The sequence below is a fragment of the Artemia franciscana genome, chromosome 9 (assembly GCF_032884065.1).
Source record: "Artemia franciscana chromosome 9, ASM3288406v1, whole genome shotgun sequence".
Classification (NCBI taxonomy): Eukaryota; Metazoa; Arthropoda; class Branchiopoda; order Anostraca; family Artemiidae; genus Artemia; species Artemia franciscana.
Window position 1 is genome coordinate 5,524,096 of NC_088871.1, and position 23,798 is coordinate 5,547,893.

At 36.2% G+C, this 23,798-nt stretch overlaps 1 protein-coding gene across 1 annotated transcript; it reads right to left on the reverse strand.

Moving 5' to 3' along the window:
• Nucleotides 1-3,156: 3,156 nt before the first annotated feature.
• On the reverse strand, nucleotides 3,157-23,770 carry LOC136030927 (spondin-1-like). Its single transcript, XM_065710036.1, has 3 exons — nucleotides 23,620-23,770; nucleotides 16,297-16,472; nucleotides 3,157-3,473 (listed from the first exon to the last, which is right to left on the reverse strand). Exons 1-3 carry the CDS (start codon nucleotides 23,628-23,630, stop codon nucleotides 3,172-3,174), a joined length of 489 nt encoding a protein of 162 aa, XP_065566108.1. The 5' UTR covers nucleotides 23,631-23,770; the 3' UTR covers nucleotides 3,157-3,171.
• Nucleotides 23,771-23,798: the final 28 nt, after the last annotated feature.

Genomic DNA, 23,798 nt, shown 5'->3' on the forward strand with positions numbered 1-23,798 from the left:
CCCGGCCAGGGACACTTTTCATTAAGGGAAGTGAAGGGGAAGATGAGGATATCTGAAACGTAATCGTTCTTTTGGTCTTAGAATGCGTAATATGCAATGTTTTCACTTTCGAAATTCAAGACAACTTCAAACCTATGGCAAAACATTATTTTGTAACTAAAAAACCCTATGAAGTAACCATAAAAATTCTTTAGATGAATGGATAAATTGTATCCCTGTGCAACGACCAAGCTTAAAAACACCATATTATCTGTTGAAGTGAGATTAAACAAATAAAAAAATAGAAAAAATGAAAAAAAGTAATGACCACAGAGTATAATCTTCTCAAGAAAGGGGATCTCAGGATCCCCTTTCATTAAGAAAAATAATATTCCTTGTTCAGCTTCATCTGTAGATAAAGCAGGTTAATCTGCGATTACTACAGACGCTGGTAGTCCTTGGAGGAAACATTACACATGATAAAAAAAATCGAAAAAAAAATACCAAAAACGGAAGCTAAAAGACGTAGAGCCCCATGTCTACGTTTATATCCTTTAAGGTGCATAAACCTCAAGAAATTTTGCAATTACCTCGGATATGTGAAAAATCAGATACAACCAATGGATGCACCGGTGACAATTGGAAAAACTGGTGTATTTTTACAGACTTCATTGATCATTATGCTTTTAATTTCAGACGTAGACTTATTCAACTACGTTAACATCAATCGATAATAGTAAATGACTTGATTTTCAAGTTTTTACTATATGTATGCAAGGACATGGTTCTAGAAATAATGAGGCCCTGAGAAACTTTTTCTATAAATGAAGGGAGATTGAAGATTAATTCCCATCCGTATATAGCCCTTTCTATATTTATCTGACGGTTGATGGACAGTTACACAATTTGGACACTGAAATGCGCTCTTTAAGGTACCTGAATCCCCCTTCCATCTACACAATGAGCCACCGTACCTCCTTCTTAATAGCAGATGCGAAATTATATACCACAAAACAATTTGATGAAAATCTGGAGAATCTACTTAGTTAAATTAAGCATTAAGATAAATTTCAATATTTACTATTTATGCGGCATTATTTCTGCTGCATTTGGGAAGCTCAATATACAGTTTTATTCTTTCAAATCAATTAGCTATCTCATAACTTCAGATGAATAGCAACTTGGTCCTCTTTGGGGCAAAATCGAAGTTCGGTGCCACAAAATGGCAGAAAACTCCACTTTACAATCACATTTGTCCCATAAAAAGGGCACTGGAGCTTTTCATGTTCGTTCAATTGAGCCCTTTCTTGATCTTGTAGGACCAGGTAAAAATGCTAGATTACACTTTTTTTTTCTTATAGAAGCTCGAAACCTATTTAGTGGGGTTCTCTGATATGTTGAATCTACTCTCGGGATTCCCATAGACTTTTGGGCATGTTTTCCCCTTTTTCAAAAATCCGGCAAATTTTCTAGGGGTCATAACTTTTGATGACTGAACTTAAACTTAATGAGTTTTACATTTTCGTAATCAGCATAATAAGCCAATTTTGAAGTAATAACTGCTATCAAAATTCCGTTTTAGAGTTTCGGTTACTATTGGATCGAGTAACTCCTTACTTACTATTCATGACCACAAACTGTAAAATAATTTGACTCTTTACTGTATAAATTGACCTTAGTTTTTTACAAAACTAAAGCTCAGTAACTAAATTAATTAAATCAAAAATGCATTACACAGTGAAAGTGTAGCATATACGGCCTTCCAGATTATCGAACAATATAAATTGTCAAGAGAAAAAGAAGCCACATAAGTATTTCCAAAATTTATCATTCTAAATGTTTGTCAGTTTATAAAAAATTCCTTTTAAGGTCACAATGAAACCCTAAGCAAATAAATCAATATGTTATTTTATCCTTGCATATGCAAAGATGCACAAATCCTGGAAGTAAAAACGTAACAAAATAGGTGTGTTTTTTTCCTACAGAGCAATACTACAATGAGGATGGAATTATAGCTTCCAAAATTCCAAAAGAAAAACCTTATGGCATAACTTAAAATTTGACAAAGCAGTTTTTATGTTTGGTGTAGTCGGCCACACAGGCATGGACGCAGTTAGACACACCATTAGGCAAGCTTTCTCCTTCTGTTGTAACCGTGGGGAGTGAACTTTACAACGTAATTGCACAAGGACCCGCACTGCTGAGTTTTATATATAAATCGTTGACAACCGAAGACATTATCAGAGGCACTGCTCTAGCGTTGCCTTTACTAAAGAGTCACAAACCTTCAATGTATTAATTATTTATTTTTCCAGAGCCACTTCATGTTTGTGAGAGGCGCTCATTTTTGATCAGGTTTGTTCATATTTGTCAGAGGCGTTGCTCTAGCGTTGCCTTTACTAAAGAGCCACAAACCTTCAATGTATTAATTATTTATTTTTCCAGAGCCACTTCACGTGGCAGAACCCCTGACCATAAACTTTTTAATGTCTAGTGCGTCATTTGCGTTAACTGAAAACTAAATTTATTTTAAACATTTCTTATGATTATACCAATGAAAAATGAAATTACCGTTAAATAAAAATTCGAATGGCTGAGATTACCAAGGATAATATCATCATATATTAAACATTCAGTTTATTTTCATTTGGATTTTCCAGTTGTTTCCACGATTTCAGTGATTTTATTTTGTTTTTTTTTTCTGTCGATGTTTTGAAAGAATTAAAGCCCTCAGTTCAAAATACATATAGTTTTCAATAAAACTCAAACGAGACAATTGACTTTAGAAGGTTTACGTTTAGGAGCGGAGGGGGTAGCCAAGCTCCTGCTTGCAGTAATTTCTGTTCGTTTAAAGTTTGACATGAATGTTCATTTTGATTTCTACTCGTATTAGGATTTTATTAATTCATAAGTATCTCATACCAAATAAGTCATAGTCACAAATTTACACAAATTTGGAATGAGCCTGCACCAGGAGGTAAGAAACTTTTCTTCAGTGATGATGGGTCTTGACCCTAATTTTAAGAGGAGATTCCATCATGATGACAGCAAAAAATAATCAAAAAAGTTAGTCCTTTCTACAACTTATAGTAGATCTTGCAGCTGAATTTTTTGAAATTTTAGATTAAATGTGAAAATCAAAGATTCATATACAGGCATTTTGCAAATTGTAATTTTTTGAATATCATTCTTTTAATATAAGGCTAAAGAGCCCCTCCCCCAATATGAAGAAACTAAATACCGGAATTTGATACAGCCAGATCCAGGTCCTGGAGAAGTCCAAAGAACTTGTATCTCCGATTTGGGAATTGAAGATGTGTGCATTACTGAGTTTGGGCAATAGTCACTAAAGCGTGTAAGAGCATCGCCAAATAACTGAAAGGTTCCAGCTGTTTCGGGAGTAGTATCAAAATTCTGATCTTCAGGTTCAACTTGAAGCATAAACCCAACAAATCTTTGGACGCTATTTGGTGACCTCCAGCCTTGCAATGTCACTATAAATAGACACTTTAATAACGGTTAAACCTTAATTTGATATCTTAAAGCACCAAACTAAACTAAAAAAAAGGAACACTGAAAGTGTCGATGAACAAAAACACTACAAGCTAAGTTACGAGCGCACCGCTTTAGAATTCAACTTACACGCATTAATTTGGGCTATCTGTGTCAATGAGAAATGAGAACACTAAGAACCTTGTAAGCTTCTAAACATTAACCAACAACAAGTTGAATGAAAAAATAATTACTTACTAATTGTTAAACGTCTTATCGTGGAAACAGCTGATTGGCACATCCGAAAAGAAAATGAAAGTGATACTCAACATTACCGCACAAGCAAAGTGGGCTGTCAGAGGAAGCGCTCTAAAACTCCGTAAGTGAAGAACCATATCTTTTCAATGCACTGATTTCATTTTTTTCTCGACCACTTTAAATGGAAAGAGTGGTGAAAAAAACTCCAGAGGGGGCTTAGGGGCAAGTACAATTTAATAATAGAAATTATTAATTGTTCACACATTGATTGTATAAAGGAAGAAGAGGAAAGGCATGCTTGAATTTGGGTGTGAGATTCGTTCAAAACTCTTAAGGGTCGTTCGCTGTGTAAAAGAGAATCAAAATTTTATTGTGGAGACGGAGTTACGGGGCCCGCAAACGGGTAAAATGTTTGTCTCTGATCAGTTTGAAACTTACAGTCGTAAATCCTTGGAGGAAAAGGAACTTGATGCACGCACGAAAAAAGGGGTCAGTCCGGGGTCAGTGGTCAAGGGTCAGTGGGACTGACAGTCCCAGTCTCATTAAAATAGGACACCAAAACTTCTTCCTGATCAGCTCAAAACTTATATCCTTGAATTGTTGAGCTGAAGGACACTCAAAACAGAAAGAAAAACAGAAAAAAAAAGATTCCCTCCTAAGCAGGGCCTGGTAAAGGGCTAAACAATTTTATTTCCAAGCTACTTTACACAGAAGGGCTGGTTCCCATGAAACTGAACCCTCTTTTAACTAAGCCCCGTATGACTGAACCCGTGTAACTGAACACTTGTGCAACTGAACCCCACTTATTTGAATCCCTGTTTAACTCAACCTCTGTTACGGCTGAGCTAAATGGGAGGTTGAGCAAAAGTCGGGGATTCCGATGAACTAAGGTTCAGTTAAACACATTCAGTTGCACGGGGTTCATTTAAAGGTCAGTGCAATTGCACTCACCCCAGAAAGGTTGATCGCAGAAACTTACGAGCATTAAGGTGGGAATTGAAAACTTTAGTACACTTTTTAATTGATAAAACTTATTGGAGGGCAACCAGCCTCCAAACCATGCCCTTTTATGCTACATTTTATTAGGACACATCGAAAGGTCTAATCCGCAAATAGGTCACTACAGGGAAACTTGGTATATTGGGTCTTGGTTGTCCAATCATCTAGTAGATCTTTGGGACTGTTTGCTAGCTCAAGATTTCCTGAGTCTCCCATTGGCTATTCTCTGAGAACGAACGATGCTCTATGTAAATAAAAAAATCTGATCTACAGCCGAGTTTTCAAATTATTAACTAAAAAAGCTTTCTGAACAGGACATATTTTTTGAAATAAAAGTAAAGAGCTCTATTAAAATTAAAGCCAGTGGAAATAAATTTCTATAATAATCCAAAATCAAAATGACCAAAATTAGATGAAACAAAAAACGAGCATATATTAAAATAAACGATCATAGCAAACATAGAGATAACATATACTAATATGGATGAATAAATAAATCTTGAAACGCGCAAAAGTTAAATTGAACATTCAAGTCAAACTTAAAACGGACAAAAATTACTTCAAACGCTAGTTTGGCTTGGAAACAAAGAGAAAAAATATATGAAGAATGAAAAATTGAGTTTGGCTAGTTTGGCTACTGCTCTTTTCATCCAGTAGTGACGCCATTGTGGATTCCAGCGGGCCCATAGGCACTACCCTTTTCTTCTTCGCCGTTAATCGCGAAGAAGTTTAAAGGCGATTCCCTCAGGGAAAGACACAGGTATTATTAATTATTGATTATATACACCTGAATGTTACATAATACTTTAGAGAGTGTTTTTTCTTCGATATTTCTTTGGATGCTACGTAATTGTTTACACATGCAAATGTATTGAGGATGACATAATTTCTTCAAAACTTGTTTTTCTAGAGCTCACGGGTCACTATTCAAATGGGAAACACCCGGTTTAAACTGAGAATTACTTATTGTGCACAAGTAGGTGTTATGTAACACTTAAGGAGATTTTTTTTTCTTCAAAGAGTTTTTTCGAGATTTCTTTTACTTCAATATTTTTTTCTTCAAGGTGTTTTTTCTTCGAGATTTCTTTTTTTTCAAGATTTTTTATTTATTTCGAGATATTTTTTTTCTTCAACATACTTTCTTCGAGGTATTTTTTTCTTCAAGGTGTTTTTCCCTCGAGATGTTTTGTCAATCCATTCCCCAATCCGCTTACGAAAGATGTGTTTTGATTCAGGGAACCTTGATTTAGGGATTTCCCCAAAGGAATGGGGCCTTAGACACCTAAACCAAAAAGCAATTGATGTTATCATGCTCAAGGAAAAAATTCTATGCCATGCCTTTTTCCAGAGCGCAAGCCGCCTGATGTTACACCTTAATTAATTGTTTACCTATGCAAAGTGCTAAAACCAATTCTAGCCAGCGCGAGCTAGTAACCGACAATGCTGTATTTATTAATCTATTACGCATATGTGATTTCTATGTAATAGTTTAGGGGGTATTATCAAAGCATCATCGTTGGCGATATTGATTTTGTTCTTAGCATATTTTTTAATAATGGATGTTTTACTCTATTGGAAGTTGAAGGTGCCAGCAGCGGTAGGATGAAACCAAGAGTACCCATATAATCAGAAAATGGTACACCATCTCTTGTGGTCAATAGTCCGTCTTTTCCTCTTCGCTACACATAATTTTACAGTTACATTAGAAAAAATCTTGAACGGGTGTACATAATGACTACAGATGTACATAGGCTACAAGATGCCTTAAATGCAACAGAGAAATATATTGAAGATTCTGAAACGTACGCAGGGGGCCTTCGGGCCCACCCCCCCCCCCCCCCGATATTTTGTGAAATGTTTAATTTCCCCATGGTTTCTTGGGATTTCTGGCAAAAGTACGACGTGTATTAAGAATCTAGATACATGTGTGAAGCCTTTTTTGGGCGATTTTACAGCATGCAATTATCCGGTCAAGTCACTTTCCAATTATTAACCCATTTTCTTTCTAACTTTTTACCCTCTTTGAAGTAATCAGCAATCGTACTGTTATTTTTTTTGTAAAGAGAGTTTGCTTTCCACAGCCAAATAAAATTATCCTTGATGTTAGGGCGTTTATCCCCCCTTTTCAGGATAAAGTACAGCTTTTAATGGGTCAATTTTGGAAACTATCATTTTTCATTAAAATCTACATTTTTGCAATTGAAGAACTACCCCCCCCCCCAGAGCACCCATATTGCACTGTTAACCCTAAACTTTCCCTTTCAGTAGGATGAAATAGATTAATCACTGAATCAAAATCGCTATGAACATAACCTGAGCCTAAAACGTACTTTTGAGGCTTCAGTCTTCTTCCCCCCATCCGCTACAATACTAAAAATTAAAGTTAATCTGAAATTTCTGATGCACGTGCTTTTTGCATAGCTAAAAGTGCTACTTTATATCTGCTGTTTCGAAGGTTTTGCCCCCCCCCCGAAAAAAATTTCTGCGTACGTGCCTGTGAAGATTCATCGTGGGATGTGAAATCTAAAAGATAAAGACAAAGACTTTTATTGTACATATTAGTTTTTTTAATAAACATATTTACAAATATTATTAAACCATTTTATTCTTGGGTGATTGAAATCAATATTATTCAGCGAGGAAAGGGTATTCTTTACTATGAAGTTATTCAATCGAGGATTGTCTCCATACATGCTGAGAAATTCACTGTAAATATACCCACGACATCAAAAATACAGTACTTCATAAAACTGTAGCTTTTGATCGACAAATCCAATAAATACAATCGTGAAATATATTGAAGATTCATCGTGGAAGAAGAAATCTTAAATACAAAGACAAAGGCTCTTATTGTACATACATAGGTTTTATTCATAAACAAATTTAACAACTTTATTAAAACACTTTGTTCTTAGCGCATTGAAATCATATCATATTGTACAGGTATGAAAGGGTATTTAAACAATATAGTCTTTCAATCAAGGATTGTCTTCATAAATGCTGAGAAATTTGCTGTAGGTATAGCAACGACAACAAAAATATAGTATTGCATGAAAACCGTGACTTTTGATCAATAAATCTAAATTCGTTGAGGTTAGGGGGACGGATTATTAGAGGTAAATTCAAGGGGGCACAAGACACGTGACTTAATTCCATATTGTGCTCATTTTGTTGTTACTGTTTTCTGGAAGTTCCCACCTGTGTTACTCTGTGACTAGTCCTGGGCACTCTCTGGCACACATTATCATTCCTCGGGCATATTAACACATTTGAATATACTGACAGAAGTTATTTTATTTGAACAGTGGGGCTTACCATTCCACTATTAGATCGTAATACTCCATGACAATTTGCGGCGTGTGGAACTCTATGACTGGTCCGTGGCAACTTCTAGCCCAAATTATCATTCCCAAGGCATTTTCAGACATTTTGTTGATAAAAATAATGTTTTAACTGCATTGGTTTGTAGAAGCATTGATTTGCATATTATCTTGAACTGATTTGAATATATAATGAAATGGTTTTTGTCTCTCTCTATGCCTTTTTGTCTGACTTTGTGTGTGTTTTTGTCTATGTGTCTGTCATTGTCTGTTAGTATCTCAGACTCTGTATGTTAGTGTTTTTGTCTCTCTAGGTGTTTGTGAGTCTCTCTCTCTCTCTCTCTCTCTCCTCTCTCTCTCTCTCCTCTCTCTCTCTCTCTCTCTCTCTCTCTCTCTCTCTCTCTCTCTCTCTCTCTCTCTCTCTCTCTCTCTCTCTCTCTCTCTCTCTCTCTCTCTCTCTCTCTCTCTCTCTCTCTCTGTGCCTGTGTGTCTGACTGTGTGTGTGTTTTTGTCAAGGTGTCTGTCTTTGTCTTTAATTGTGTCTAGCCCTGTGTGTTAGTTTTTTTTTGTCTCTCTCTCTCTCCCCCTCTATGCTTATGTGTCTGAATCTGTGTATTTGTGTGTTTTTGTTTCTGTGTCAGTCTTTGTGTTTTTGTGTCTGACTCTGTGTGTTTGTGCGTATTTTTTTTCTCTCTCTCTTTCTCTCTCTCTCTCTCTCTCTCTCTCTCTCTCTCTCTCTCTCTCTCTCTCTCTCTCCCTCAGTGCCTGTTTGTCTAAGTCTCTATATATGTGTTTGTTTTGTCTCTGTGTCTATCTTTGTGTGTTCCTGTGTCTGACTCTGGGTGCTTGTGTGTGTTTTTTTTCTCTGTCTCTCTCTTTGTGCCTGTGTGTCTGACTCTGAGTGTTTTTGTGCGTTTTTGTCTTTCTATCTATCTTTTATTAGAAGGTGATTTATTTAAGTCTTAGAAGGTTTTAATTTTAGAGGGGAAAATATACAACACCATTGGTTGAAGGAAATAAGGAAAAGGCTGAACCAAAAAAATGTTTTTGATTTTATGGCCTTTTTAACAATAAAGGGGATTTTTCACAAAATATTTGGAAATATTGAGAAGGGGGCGTGAAATACCTTGGAGCATCACTATCCAACAATGAAATGAAAAGTCCCGCTCTGAAAATAAAAACAATGAACAAATTCGGTTCATATGGTATTTTTTTAAGAAAATGGCAGGAATGGTCTTAGGAATTGCCACAGAGGGAAGCGTGAATTGAGTTTATGCTTGAAAATGGAAAACACTATGAAAATCAACGCTTCCAAAAACCAATGGAGTTAAAACATTGTTTTTGTCAAGAAAATATCTAAATTTGTCGAAAGAATAATATTTGTACCAGAGAGCGCCAAAGAGCCAGCATGTGAGGGCCACAGGCTGGGTATCACCATGGAGTATTACGATATAATAATGAAATCATAAGTACCGGTGTTCAAATAAAACAAAATCTGTCAGGATGTTCAAACGTCTGAAATGCTTAAGTGATGTTGATGGGTGCTATAGGGTGTCACGGTCCAGCTTTAGGGTGCCACGAGTCATCAGAAGAAACGCTATTAGGAATTTTGCCGTAAGTTTAAGCAATCGATTTTATTGTATACATTTTGTACGGTTATTTTTTGTACGAAAAGGGTTGAAAATGCTTCAGGAATCATAATGTTTGCAAAAGGGTTCCACGAGACAGTCACAGAGTAAGACAGGCTGAGAATTACCACGAGTCTTTACTATTTAGATGGCTTGCGAAAACGCAATACAATGGATTTAAAGCAAGATTTATCTCAAGAAAACGTATGAAAATGCTTTAGGAATATTTTGTAAGCCCCGCTGTTCAAATGAAAAACATCTGTCAGGATAATAAAACATATGAAAGGCTTAAGTGGTGATGATGAGTGGCATAGGGTGCCACGTGTCATGAAGAGAGTGCCAAAGGCTGGGAATTTCCAATGGTATATCACGATCTAACAATTAAATGGTAAGTCCCATTATGATCAATTTTAGTTCATACGGTTTTTTTGTAAGAAAATGGCTAAAAATCCTTTATAAATGATAATGTATACCATAGGGTGCCAACGAAAAGCCACATTTTGCCACGGTGGGGCATGAACTGTGTTGAGGCTCGGAAATTGAAGTCAATATGCAAATCAATGCTTCCACAAATTAATAGAGTTGGAATATTATTTTTATCAAGAAAATGTCTAAAACTCCCTTAGGAATGATAAATTGTGCCAGAGACTGGCACGAGCAAATCAAAGAATTTCACAGGCTGGGAATTGCCATGGAATATCAAGATCTAATAATGAAATGGAAAGCCTCGTTGTTTAAATAAAAAAAAAATGTCTGTCAGGATGTTCAAACGCCTAAAAATGCTTTAGAAATGAATGTGTGCCAGGAGGTGCCATGGGCCAGTCACAGAGTGGTACAGGCTGAATATTGCTAGCAAACAATACAAAAAAGGAACAAAATATGAAAATTTGTCACATGTCTTGTGCCCCTTGAATTTACCTCTAATAACCCGTCCCCTCCACTCAACGGATCTAGATTTATCGGTCAAGAGGCTTAAGTTTACATTCTTTACTATATTTTTTATGTTGTGGCTATGCTTACAGCGAATTTCTCATTATTTAGCAAGACAATCCTTGATTGAACAGCTTTATAATTGAAAATATCCTTTACTGCCGGTATAGTATTGATTTCAATGCCCTAAAAAAAGCTTTTTAATAATGTTTGTGAATTTGCTTATTAATAAACTTAAATGTTCAAAATAAGTCTTTTTTCTTCATCTTTTAGATGTCTTCTTCCACGATCAATCTTCAATATATTTCTCTATTGCATTTAAGCCATTTTGTAATCTATGTACATCTGTAGTCATCAGGTACACCCGTCCAAGATTATCTCTAATATACCTGTAAAATTATGCGTAGCGAATAGAAAAAGACAGACTATTGACCGTATAACAACGTGTACCATAGATGGGTAAACTTGGCCTTCAGCTTTCAATAGAGTAAAAGCATCTTTTACTAAAAATATGCTAAGAACAAAATTAATATCCACAATTTTGACGCTCTGATAATATCCCCTAAGCTATTACATAGCAATCACATATGCGTAATAGATCAATAATCAATAAAATTGTTGGTTGCTAGTGCGCGCTGGCTGGAATTCTTTGCTAGAACCTTGCATAGGTAGACAATTAACGACGATGTATTATCAGGTGGCTTATGCTCGGGAACATTGCATTGCGCAGAAGTTATTTCCCGAAACATGTAAACATCAATTGTTTGCCTCTCAGTTGTCTAAGGCAGTGGTTCCCAACCTTTTTCTGTCCGCGTACCCCTAGTCAAGGCCCAAAAAGTTTGCGTACCCCTTTCTTGAGAATCGTTATTTTACTTTTTTCTTAACTAAAATCAGATTTTCAAAAACACGAGATTTATTGTCCAATATGACGGTGCTTAAATGTACGTACAAAATCAATGAGAAACTTGAGGCTGCTTTTTTTCTAAAATATTATCAAATCTTGGCTCGATGTCACTAACGGCAATTATAAGGTCATTTTTTACAATCAGTCTGTTTCTGTGTTTGGCTTTGATCAATGACATTGCCGAAAATGACACTTCACAAAGGTAAGTGGATCCGAATGGTAACAAAGCAGACATGGCGATTTCACTTAGTTCCTTGTATTCTCCTTTCACCTCCAGCCGAAACTGGGAAACAGTTACATTTTGGAATTTCAGTTCTAAGGCGCGATCACTGGCAAGCTCGATCAGATTCTCTGTAAGCTTGTCACTAAGACCGGAGCTTGAGGTCACATCTTCAACAAATGGATTTTGGATCCAATCCTGCGTTATATCTTGGTTCATAATCGATGGGAAATATGACACAAGTTCATCTCGCAACTTTGTCAGATGCTCCCGAATACAATCACAGATTGTGTTGAGGTTATCAATTTCACTATCGTCCGCAAACTTGTCAAGGGTCGGGAAGACACTAACGCTGTTTCTTTGAACCTTTTTAAGCCAGAACTCCAATTTCTTGATGAAAGCACACATCTTCGAATTCAGGGAGAGTTCGTCCGTCCGGAAACCTTGCATTGACAGATTCAAGTCACTCAGTTTGTCGAAAATATCCGCAAGATAGGCCAGCCTGCAGACCCAGTCCTGGTTTTCAAAAAGTTAACTGAATGCAGATTTTTGCTCCAGAAGAAACATATGAACTTCTTGTCGAAGCTCGAAAAGTCTGTTTAAAATCTTCCCACGAGACAACCAGCGAACTTCTGTGTGCAGAAGTAAATGTTGATGTTCTGAACCCATCTCTTGGCACAGCAACTTGAACATTCTTGAGTTCAGTGGTCGGGCTTTGATGAAGTTGATCACTTTTACAGCCTCGTTGAGGGTCTCGTGCAGATGTGCGTTCATCCTTTTCGATGCAAGAGCTTGCCTGTGAATGATGCAGTGCAACCACTTCGCCTTTGGATTTTTCTTCCTTATCCAGGCCATGAGCCCATTATTCTTCCCTGTTAGGGCGGCAGCTCCATCACTGCAAACTGATAGACACCAGTCCCACAAGATGCCCCCTTCTGCGAAGAATTTGTCAATCACCTTGAATAGTTCTTCTCCTGTTGTTCTTGACTGTAGGTTTTGACAAAACAGAATATTTTCTCTTATGTCAGAACAATCTTGATATCGAACAAAGACGATCACCTTGCTTCACCTGACACATCCGTGCTTTCGTCAAGCTGTAACGCAAACATCTTCGTCAACTTTATTTGCTCAATAACCTGCATGACAATATCGCTTGCAATGTCTTCTATCCTTCTTGAAATGGTATTGTTCGACACAGGTATAGACTGAAGGGCAGTAGCAGTTTTCGTGTCAAACATTATTTCACTGACTTTCACTAGTGCTGGTAATATCAGACATTCGGCGATGGTGTGCGGTTTTTTCTGTTTCGCAACTAAATATGAAACAGCATACGAAGCCCGAAGAGGCTTTGAAGAAACTGATGCCACTTTTGCAATTTCCAAACAGTTACTAGCGAATGCTTCTTGTTTACGCTTGAAAAACTCTATGGGCTTACCGACATGAGAAGGGTGCACAGTACTGAGATGCCGGTTCATATGCGCAGGTTTCATGGAACTGTTGGCCAAGACTTGACCACAAAGAACGCACTGTGCATTCACTGGATCAGACTTTGTCGCACTAAATCCGAGCCCTAGGTATTCTGACAAATATCGACGCACTTTGACCGATGATTCGTCATATTTCTTCTTCTTAGGTGCAGGTTCAGAGTTTTGGGTACCATCATTCGGCTTCTCGTTATTCCTGATCAGGAATCTATCCATCTTTGTTTGCAACCACAATTCACGAACTTCGTGTTTCAACAGATGACAAGATACTGAACCCGCTGAGTTTAAATCGAGACCTTACGGCTATGGAGAAAAATTAGCGGGTTACTGAAAGCGAAAGTTTTGAAAATGAGTTTGAAATTACGTACAATGGGTTATGTTATCTGATTTTGAGGTAAATGTTGGAACTGAGTCAGAAACAAGTTTTAAAGATGTAGACTAAATTAATTTTGGGACCTTCGCGTACCCCCTGCGAGGGTTTCGCGTACCCCCTAGGGTACGCGTACCACCGGTTGGGAACCACTGGTCTAAGGCACCATTCCGTTAGGAAAATCTCTGGTCTTACGTTTGATTCCTACACCAGATAAAAATCTTCGATGACGGATTATAAAGGTTATCCGAATCAAAACATATCTTGCATAAGTAGCTTGGGGAATGCCTTGATGAAGTATCTTAAGGGAAAAACACCTTGAAGAAAAAAAATCTAAAAAAAATTGCCTGAAGAAAAAAATATCTCAAAACACAAGAAAAAACTTGAAACAGAAATCTCGATGGAAAAAAAATGCCTCGAAGAAAAAAAATCTGGAAGAAAACGAAATCCCAAAGAAAAAAGCCTTGAAGAAAAAACACATCTCCTAAACGTTTACGTAACACCCACGTTTGCGGAATACGCCATCCTCAGCTACAACCGGAGGTTCTCCGCTTCACTAGTGGCCAGTGAGTTCTAGCAAAACAAGTCTTGAAGAAATTACGTCATCCTCAATAAATTATCATCGGTGAAAAATTACGTAACAACCAAAGAAATCTCAAAAAACACTCTCTAAAGTATTATGTAACACCCACGTGTACATAAACAATACTAAATAAAACCTGCGTTTTGTCCTGGAGGAATCGCCGTTAAACTTCTTCGTTATTAACGACGAAGAAGAAAAGAGTAGCATCCCTGGTCCCGCTAGAATCCACAATGGCGTCACTACTTCCTCCTTCTCTAACGGTTAAAGTTTAAAGAATATCGCGTCATTTCCGTTTATTAAGAGCTAAATGTATCTTGAACCCTACGCTTTTGTTTATCAGAACACTGATGACAAATAAATAGAAAATCACTATAATAATCAAGATGACTGGAAAGAGTTGATAAAAATAAACTGAATATTTATGTAAAATGATATTAAATCCTGGAAACTCTGTAATTCAAAATTTTATTTCAAAGTAATCTCTATTTTTATTTTCCAATGTTTCAAAAGTAAAAAAAAAAATATCCGTAATATATTTCGTTTTCAGTAAAGCATAAATGAGACAACAGGCTTTAGGATTTTACGTTTAGAGTATGGGGAAATAGACAGTGGCCGATCTAGTGTTTGTAGTAATTTTCTTTCGTTTAAGTTTGACTTGAATATTCAATTTGAGTTTTGCTCGTTTCAAGATTTATTTATTAACCAACACGTTAGATTTTAAATTATCTCTCTTATAGTGTAAGTGATTACATCTACATGATAGCCTGTCTCCAATCGTAGGCACTGGGTAGAGCTTGTTTACTTAACCTTTTAAATAGTGTGTTAAAGGTGTGGTTTATTGAGGCGTCAAAATTCTAAATCAACTCTGACATGGAATGAATTTTAACCCATATTTCCTCCAAATTTATCACATAATTATACTGAAATTTCTCAGAAAAATAACAATCAGCGTTCAGAGACTGCAGACACGAAAACAAGATTTTTAAGTTTTCTTATCCTCATCATCACTTAGAGTTACTTACAGAACCGTAAGAGAAGTCACACAAAACCTTAGCAGCGAAATATTTCTTTGGGTCCATAACAATTTTTTACTATTGTAAGTAAACCAGCTCAAAGATGTTCTTTTTTCCTTCTTTTTTTTGCATCAGGTTTTGTAAACTAGCCAAATTGCATAGATAAAAGGATTTGACCAATCTAGTTTGAATCACGAGAGACAACAGTAATCTGTATACTTTATTCTACCTTACAATGTTCAAAAGGCTCCTTTTTTTCATCACATGAAAATTTTTAAGTCGCTGCAATTTTTATTATCAGAAAGGTCAGTTACAAAGAAAATGTACAACAATTTTTCAGAATAAAAGTATGCGGTTGTAGTAGACGAATTGACAAAAACTGTTAATCACCATAGGCTTGTTTCTCATGACACGTCTTTAGACTGGGTATAGTTTATTTTCAGGGTGTTATTTTTCCCCCATTGAATTCGGGTGTTTTAGAAAAAGTATTTTAATTCATCAGGGTTTTTGTAGTTCAACTTTTTAAGCAAAATTTTTCGGATTTTTCCTAGCACCGTATTTGCATAGTTTATTTTCTTCTTCTTGCCAAAACCACCAGTAGCATCAAAGATGCTTGAAACCTAGAGTACATCCGAATTCAGACTAAATGTTGCGTTGGTAAAATTTTCATAACTATTTTCATTAAATGATCAGAGCACCAAAATTAAAGATAAAACTTTGACAAACTTATTTTTAAAAGAATTGAGGTGGTTTTTATTTTATTCTCTTATTTCCACGCCCTTGGATTTACAAACTAATTATAAAAAAAAACAAATTTGACAAATTCATTATTTACATGCCATTATCTTTATTATTGTATTCTAAAGATGATGAAAAAAAAAATTATGATTCACTGTTTTTCTGCCTCTTTTTTAAAATAAGAGAGAAGTGCGATCTCGTGCACCTTAGAACTGCCACTAAAATTAGTAGTTGAAAGTCTGCATTTAGAATTTTCTTCCACTGTTAAAATTTAAAAGAGCTTCCACGTAGCATCTCGGAATTTCTTATCATTTTGACCTATAAAAGTTTTAAAATTTATAAGAATACATTACGATTTTATGAGAAGCAACAAATTACCTGTGTACACCTCACCGGGGACGTACTTATCAGGACTCCCACTAACTTTGATGCGAAATCCATTATCTCCATGGACTTTTTGACCGAACCTTCCATCTGGTTCACGATTACACCGACTTGCCTCTATGCATCTAAGTGCCAACGCAATGATGATGACTATTACATCAAAACCTAACCTAAATTGAAATAATGCTTAGCCATTATTCAGATAAAATTTACCCATAAAATTACATTCTGGCTAATTCTTCTTACAATTTCACATACGCAGGAAAAAAAAAAGAAAACTAAGATAGGTTTAGCTGGATTAAAAGCATGTAAACCCAGAGAGGGATACTGAAGGGATTTTTATGTTCAAGGTTTTCCTGCGCTCCAGGAACTTCAGACGTATTGACTCCTATTTTTCAACGGATTAAGACACAAAGAAATAAAAAAGGAAAATGAAAAAAAAAAAGAAAAAATTACAAATACTACCGTTGAATATTTTGGATCACAAGTTATTGCGTAAATGAAACTTCGGCCAAATGCTAGTTCTAAAATTTCTTTCTGTATATTTTGGAAATTACCCATATGGAAATTGTCACAACTGTTAAAAACTTGCCCAAAGTTCCCTTTTATCATAATTGACAAGTCAAAAAATATTTTAATAGAGATATCTAATGTATGCAACAGTTTTAAGCAATTTTTAGGATTCTTGAAGGGAATCAAAATATACTGTTCAGACTCTCCAGTACACTTTTAATGACTGATTAAACCAAGTGGAAATAAACAGACAGATTTTTACCAAACTTCCCGGCACTAAGGAAGAGGGCTATAAGCACAAGTACAGTTCCAAATTTGTAGTCATTGGGCAACGTTCCAAAAATTAGTACTTACGTGTTATACCAAAAACACTCAAAAATTTTCCTGCTAAAAATTAGTTAACCATATTGTATACGAAGACAATTAGCTTAGGTTCACTGAAATAAACTTCGTTGAAGCTATATTTGAGTTGAATATTTAATATATAGAGTTGGTGTTTTGGTTAGGTAAGGTCGGATTTGGAATTTAATATAACGCGTTCTGGGCGGCCTGCTTTACTTAATTCATTGTTGTAGTTTTCATAATTTTTTTTACTAAAAGTACTATATGTTCATCATGTTTTAGTATATTTCATTATGATTAGCCTAACTTCATTTCTTGAGTGTTTTCAGGATAACACGTAAGTACCGTAAAATTACCACTTGTTTTACGTGCACTTTAAATGTCACATTTGAGCCTATGATTCTCAATTGAAGAATTTTCAAATAGTTTGATATTTTGGTAGTCTTTGATGCCTTCTTAACCCAATAACTGCCTAGTGACAACCATTTTGTAAATTTTCATTTGTCTACTTTATTTTCTTAATACAAGATCCAATCTCAGTCATAAGGCTTCCAATGCTTTCTCTTAACATCATTACAGTTATTATTGATTTTGTACCTTTGTATATAAGATTACGTTGCTAAAAGTCAAAATATAAGAGTTTAATTGAATACTGGGATAGATTGGCTAGTATCATGAGCCAAGAGTAAAGAGGAGGACTAATGGAGCTAATTTGTGGAATGGTGATCTTATTGAGAGGAATATGCACATTCTAACATAAAGGCCTTTAAGATCCCATATCAAGTAGCAAGCAAGCCTCCTCTGCCTCTAACTGTTTCTACTTTAGCTCCAAGCCTTAATTCAATTATAGTTCCATGTGTGCGGTACTACTTTATTACCAAAGATGTATGCAAGAAATTGGAACGGAAACAACTGGACCCTTCTTGTGTGCCCAAAGCCCCCAACTCTGTATGCCCATTTGTTTTGTATCCCTTCACCTAAGGGACAAAGCGACTTTTGTACAATTCCTTTGTGCCTGTACGTGATCTATTGGATTCTAAAACTGGTGTATTATTTGAGAAAATTTAGAAACCAACCAGTATACTTAAAATAGACCAACGATTCGGTAGACCATAACCTTCGCAAAAAAAGGAAGTTTTTTTTGCGGAAGTAGAAAGCGTAGTGCAAAATTAAAACAATGAAGAATCAATGCTTTGCAGATTGCGCAAGATATATCAGCGAAACTAGCTCAGTGTAATGACGTGTGATTTTTCTGATATTCATAGAATCCTAACTAGCGCTTTATTTAAAAATCAAAACGAACTTCAAAAATAAAGATATTCTCTTATAAGCAGACAATTCCATAAGTAGCATTTAGACAAAAAGAGATTCACTTATAAGGGTCTCAATAGCCTTTTACTAGCCATAACATTGATAAATTTTAGTATTCCATTATAATTTTCTAAAAGAAACTCAAGCAGGCTTAGAATTCAGTAAAGCGCTTGTTTTAGAATTCTAAACAGCTAAAAAAAAATTTGGGCTTGCAAGTTCAGGTCAAAAGGCCTTGGCTGTCAGAGGAGGCTGTGTAAGTCATTATACTCCCAAGACAGGCCAAACTGCGGGGGGATATGAAGACCCATCGACATCTCAATGGTGTGAGGAATAAGCTGATACATAGAGATCTCAAGTCGTTCGTTGACACCAAAGCTGATGCCACAAGAAGCTGTCACAAGGAATGACGTATGAACAGTGTACAACTACTTACATGAGCTCCTGGGCCAGTTTGTTCGACCAATAGAAAAAATACTATCTGTGGACGGAGTGCTCCTTTGAAGACATAGTGTCCACCCTTTTAAAGCGGAATCAACACTTTTCATCTCTGCTTAATGTCTCCCATCCATCTCCATCTCCAGCGATTCCTGTCATCCCCCTACCTGTGACCTATAATAGCTTGGTTATTGTTGACATTAAGCTGTTCTCAATGGTAGAAATTCAAAATGCTGTGAAAAAATTGAAAACCACAGAGCTACTGGCATCTGTGGAATAACCACGGAACTGCTTAAAAACGGCGGTGGCACTATCCTGTTATGGCTCCTAATGCGATTCAATTCAATACGGGACTGGGAAATCATCCCAAGAGAGTGCACAGGAGGTGATCCTACGACAGTGGAAGAGAGGAGTTTCCAGGAGGGAGTGCAACAGCTGTAGAGGGATAACGGTCCTCTCGGTACCAGGCAATATCTTTTCTATTGTTTTGTTGCAGCAATGTTTTCCACCCATCCAACGAAAGTGCAGAGCAGAGCAGGCTGGCTTTATGCTGGGATGATCTACGATAGATCAGATATTCTCCATAAGACAAATCATCGAGAATGTGAAAGAGTTCCACCAGCAGGATTTCATTGCTTATGTCGTATGCCTAAGGACGTATCTGGCCTGCCGTCAAAATACGTCCGCCTACTCAGGGCCATGCATCAAGAGACTGAGAGCTGTGTATCAATGGTAGACGTAGCGTGTTCTTTCCAGTAAGAACAGGAGTCAAGCAATGTTATTCATTTGGTTCCGAGTTATTTAATTGTGTTATTGACAATGTTATGAGTTGCACCAACAGGAGGTTGAGCTTTGGACTCAAGGACGGAAATAGAACTGTCATTGATTGTGACTTTGCTGATGACATAGCACTAGTCACCAACTCCAAGTCACAGCTGCTCATGGCTCTGAACACGCTTCTGGGTGAAGCTAACAGGACTTATCTTGGTTCTATCATATCGTCAGATGGCTGCATCGACCATGAAGCTGACAATCTGCCTCGGATTCTTGGCTCTCGGATTCTGGCTCGGATCAACCAGCCGACAATCTGGCTCGGATTCTTTACGACTTTGAACCAACCAGTAGTGGCTGGAAGTGTCCAAGAGGAGGACCCAAGTTTCGGTGGGAGTGATAGTTTCGGAATTTTCCTTGACCAAGCTGGAATTTCACTGTACGATGCAGAGGCTCTATTTGCAGACCGCCCCACGTAGAGAAGGCTGACGACGCTCTCAACACCATCCCGGCATGAGGATTAAGTAAGTAAGTATGAAGTTTTAGAATTCTACAAATAATGCTGGGTTATTTCTTAGATATATCTTCCGTAATCTGCGGAGCAATAATTTTTCTTCATTTTAAGTTTCAACTAAGCCCTTTACCTCTGTAAAAATAAACATTAAATTTTATTCTTTATCAAATTGTCGGCTTAGGCCAAATATATAGGTCGCTAAATTTGCAGAAATACTAATGAACTTTTTGTATCCAATAGATTATTCTCGTAGTATCTACAAAGCTATTGACGTATTTGACCAGTTTTCCACGGCAAAAGGCTATCACGAATACCTCACAATTACGAAACATATAATTTAAGTCCAGCAGGAAATAGAAAAGCAAACACGAGAAGAAACGGCTTTCTGAAAACCTTGACGAGATTTATCATCTTCATTCATTTCTCTTGTTTCCATAATTAGAGAAATGGAATCATATTTTTGTGTTTTATAGAAAATATGACAAGTGCTGATACTAGGCTTTGGTAGAGGACAGGCGTGTAGACTATGTCTGGTGCACAAGATTTTTTTTTTGAGCCACCATTCGTCAATAAAAACAAAATTATGGACATCAGCATCGAAAATAAATATGGATCAATGCTCTGGCTGTTTTTAAGACAAGGGCAGGGAAGAACAAACAGGCCGGATTTCATACAATCTTTAAAGCCTATAAGTAGGAAGGGGAAGAATTTAGAAGCTTGAGAACAACTTTTCGGGCCCTAATTTTGCTTTTAGATCCTTTCTTGAAAGATATATTCCAGTTTTATACTTAACGATACAACAGTTGATTCACTTGAGTCAAAACTCGTGATATTAATTTTGGTGAAAGCAGCTTACATTTCACTAATATATCTTATTCAATGTGGATACAGAACCTGCAAGAAATTCCCTTCACCCTAGGTTCACTAAACTATTTTGAATAGTTTTACCCTGGTTAATTTGAGTGATATACATAATGAAGTGTATAGAGGTGGTGGTATCGACAATATTAACAAACATCCTTTAAGCATGCAGGTTTCAAGTAGATGGATTGAACCTACAGGCTTTTAATTTTGTGTCTGTGTATCTTTTGCAGGTACTGGTTTATTTAATTCATCTGTCAATTGCTAAACGACATTTCCCGTCGGAACTGAAACGGTCTAAAACCATACCTTTACACAAAGTTGGGGACCCCTTGGACCCCTGTAACTGGTGACCGATTTCCATTTTACCTTTATTTAGTAAAATTTATGGAAAAGTTATTTGTAAGCGATTGTATTATTTTTTGGATTCGAAGAAAATATTGTACGATGGTCAGTTTGGTTTCAGAAGTAAACATTCCACTAGTCATGTAGTATACCATCTTTTAAGTTTTGTTGATAATGCGCTTGAAAATAATATGGTTTCCTTAACTGTTTTTTGTAGATATCCGTAAGGCTTTTGACACTGGTGATTTTAATACTCTTTTAAGTAGACTAAGCGGGCTAGGTAGTACTTGCGTAAAGTGGTTTTCATCGTACTGGCATGGCCGCACTACCAAAGTTGCTTTATCAGATATATTAAGCAGAGAGTTTGGTGTTAAGTATGGAGTGCCTCAAGGTTCCGTGTTTGGGCCTCTAGTTTATCGTATTTATGTCAATTCATTGGCTTCACATGTTGGAGAGAAGGTGCTGACCTCTTTCGCGGACAACACTGGCGATAACAGTAATTAGTAGTTGCTTGGTGCAGGTTGTACATAAGGCTAATTTAGCACTTGAATGTTTGCGCAGTTATACAGTTGGTAGTTCCCTAGCAGTTAACGCATCTAAAATAAATTAAATTATCTTTAGTAGAACAGGTAGGTTACTTAATGATAATAATAACATATTTTTTGGAAATTTACCCATTAAACAAGTTTTTAAAATTATGTGTTTGGGGTTTTATTTAGATAATAATATTAGTTGAAACAAGTATTGCAGTGTTATTGGTGCGAAAATGGCTAGGGGCTCTACGAATTCTGAGACGGGTAAAAAAGACTTCTCCATTCAAGATTTTAAAAATCATTTATTTTTCCCTTTTTCATCCTTATATAGATTACGGTTGCGTTCATTGGGTCAGCAATTTTTTTCTAATTATTAAAGGATCCAGATTTTGCAAAATAAAAGCATTCGATTGATTGCGGACATAAGAGAGCAGGTTGTATTCAAAACTATTGTTAACTTTTCCTGGTGTAGTGTTTTAAATAATGGTCAGATTTGTGACTACCAGGCATCAATTTTTGTGTTCCAGAGCATGAAACATATATGTCCTGAGTATTTTCATGATTATTATTCCATGAATCAGGAGCACCATAATTATGATACAAGAAATTCACAACTTTTAAGCCATGAAAAATAAAAACAATCAGATCATCATCTGTGGTTCATAGTCTGGGGCCTTCTATTTGGAATAATCTGCCGGCTAGCATCAGAATTTAAAAATAAATTGAAAACATTTTATTTAACTAATAGACTTTGAAGGGTGGGAGGTTTTTGATGTTTTTCGCAGCTTTTTGGGGTGGGGTGGGGCTGAAACCGATAAATAATATTTAATAGGATTATTTTGTTGCATTGTGTTCATGTGTCTGTGTTGTTGTTTTTTATATATAAGATTTATATATATAGATAGGCTAGGTGGATAATCATGAGTTGTTATGCTTAGATATTTATTTACAAAATATAAATAATAACATAAATTTGTAGCAAAAGTTCTTAGGACTTTCTTTTTGCTGCAATAATTTAGTAGAGGTGTCATTTCTATTTATGTTGATATTATGGATAAAAATAAAACCTACCCACCTACATACCTACCTACCTACCTACCTTGAGTCAAAGCTCGTGATATTAATTTTGGGTGAAAGCAGCTTACATTTCACTAATATATCTCATTCAATGTGGATACAGAACCTGCAAGAAATTCCCTTCATCCCTGGTTCAATAAAATATTTTAGAACTAATTTTACCCTGGTTAATTCGAGTTTGGAACTCAAAAGACTGATGGAAAAAAAACCATAAAATAAAAGTTGTTTTATATTTTTGCGATTTGTTAAAAAAAAACTAAAGACAGAAATTATGAGTTCTGATTTTCATCGATTTATTAGAACAACATATGGTTAAGCTCTCCTGTTACAAACGCTCATAGATGGTAAACTTAAAATATTGAGCAGAAGATCTACTTAGAGTTAAGAGTATTGGTAACATAAAAAAATTCAATATATTCAGTGACATAATACAATTATAAGAACATGCTCATTTACATAATGGTGTCATTCAAAACGACAACTTTGTCAACTGATTTGCTGAGCAAATAAAATTTTAAGGACAAACTCGTGTCCACCGTTGAGAGCCTTCTGAACACCGTAAGGGGATAAGACCAGTATAAAGAAATATCTCAGCTCTTATTGAGAAAATGTTACCTTTTTTCCATAGCTTCTTTTATTTAGTTTCAATTCAGGATAAATATCATGTTCTTCCCCTTTGCACACTGAGCTAATACTCACTGGTTCCAGATGTAAATGCATCTGGTCATAGAAATTTCACTGGATAATGGCGATGACTCCACCTCCTGTCGGCTGGTCTTCCCTGGAGAAAATAC

What these genes read in the sequence shown, in the direction of transcription:
- LOC136030927 (XM_065710036.1), bottom strand. An exon ending in CCCCGGTGAGGTGTACACAG is followed by an intron (nt 3,474 to 16,296) that starts GTAATTTGTTGC and finishes GTCTATTTATAG; the next exon opens with TGACATTGCAAGGCTGGAGG.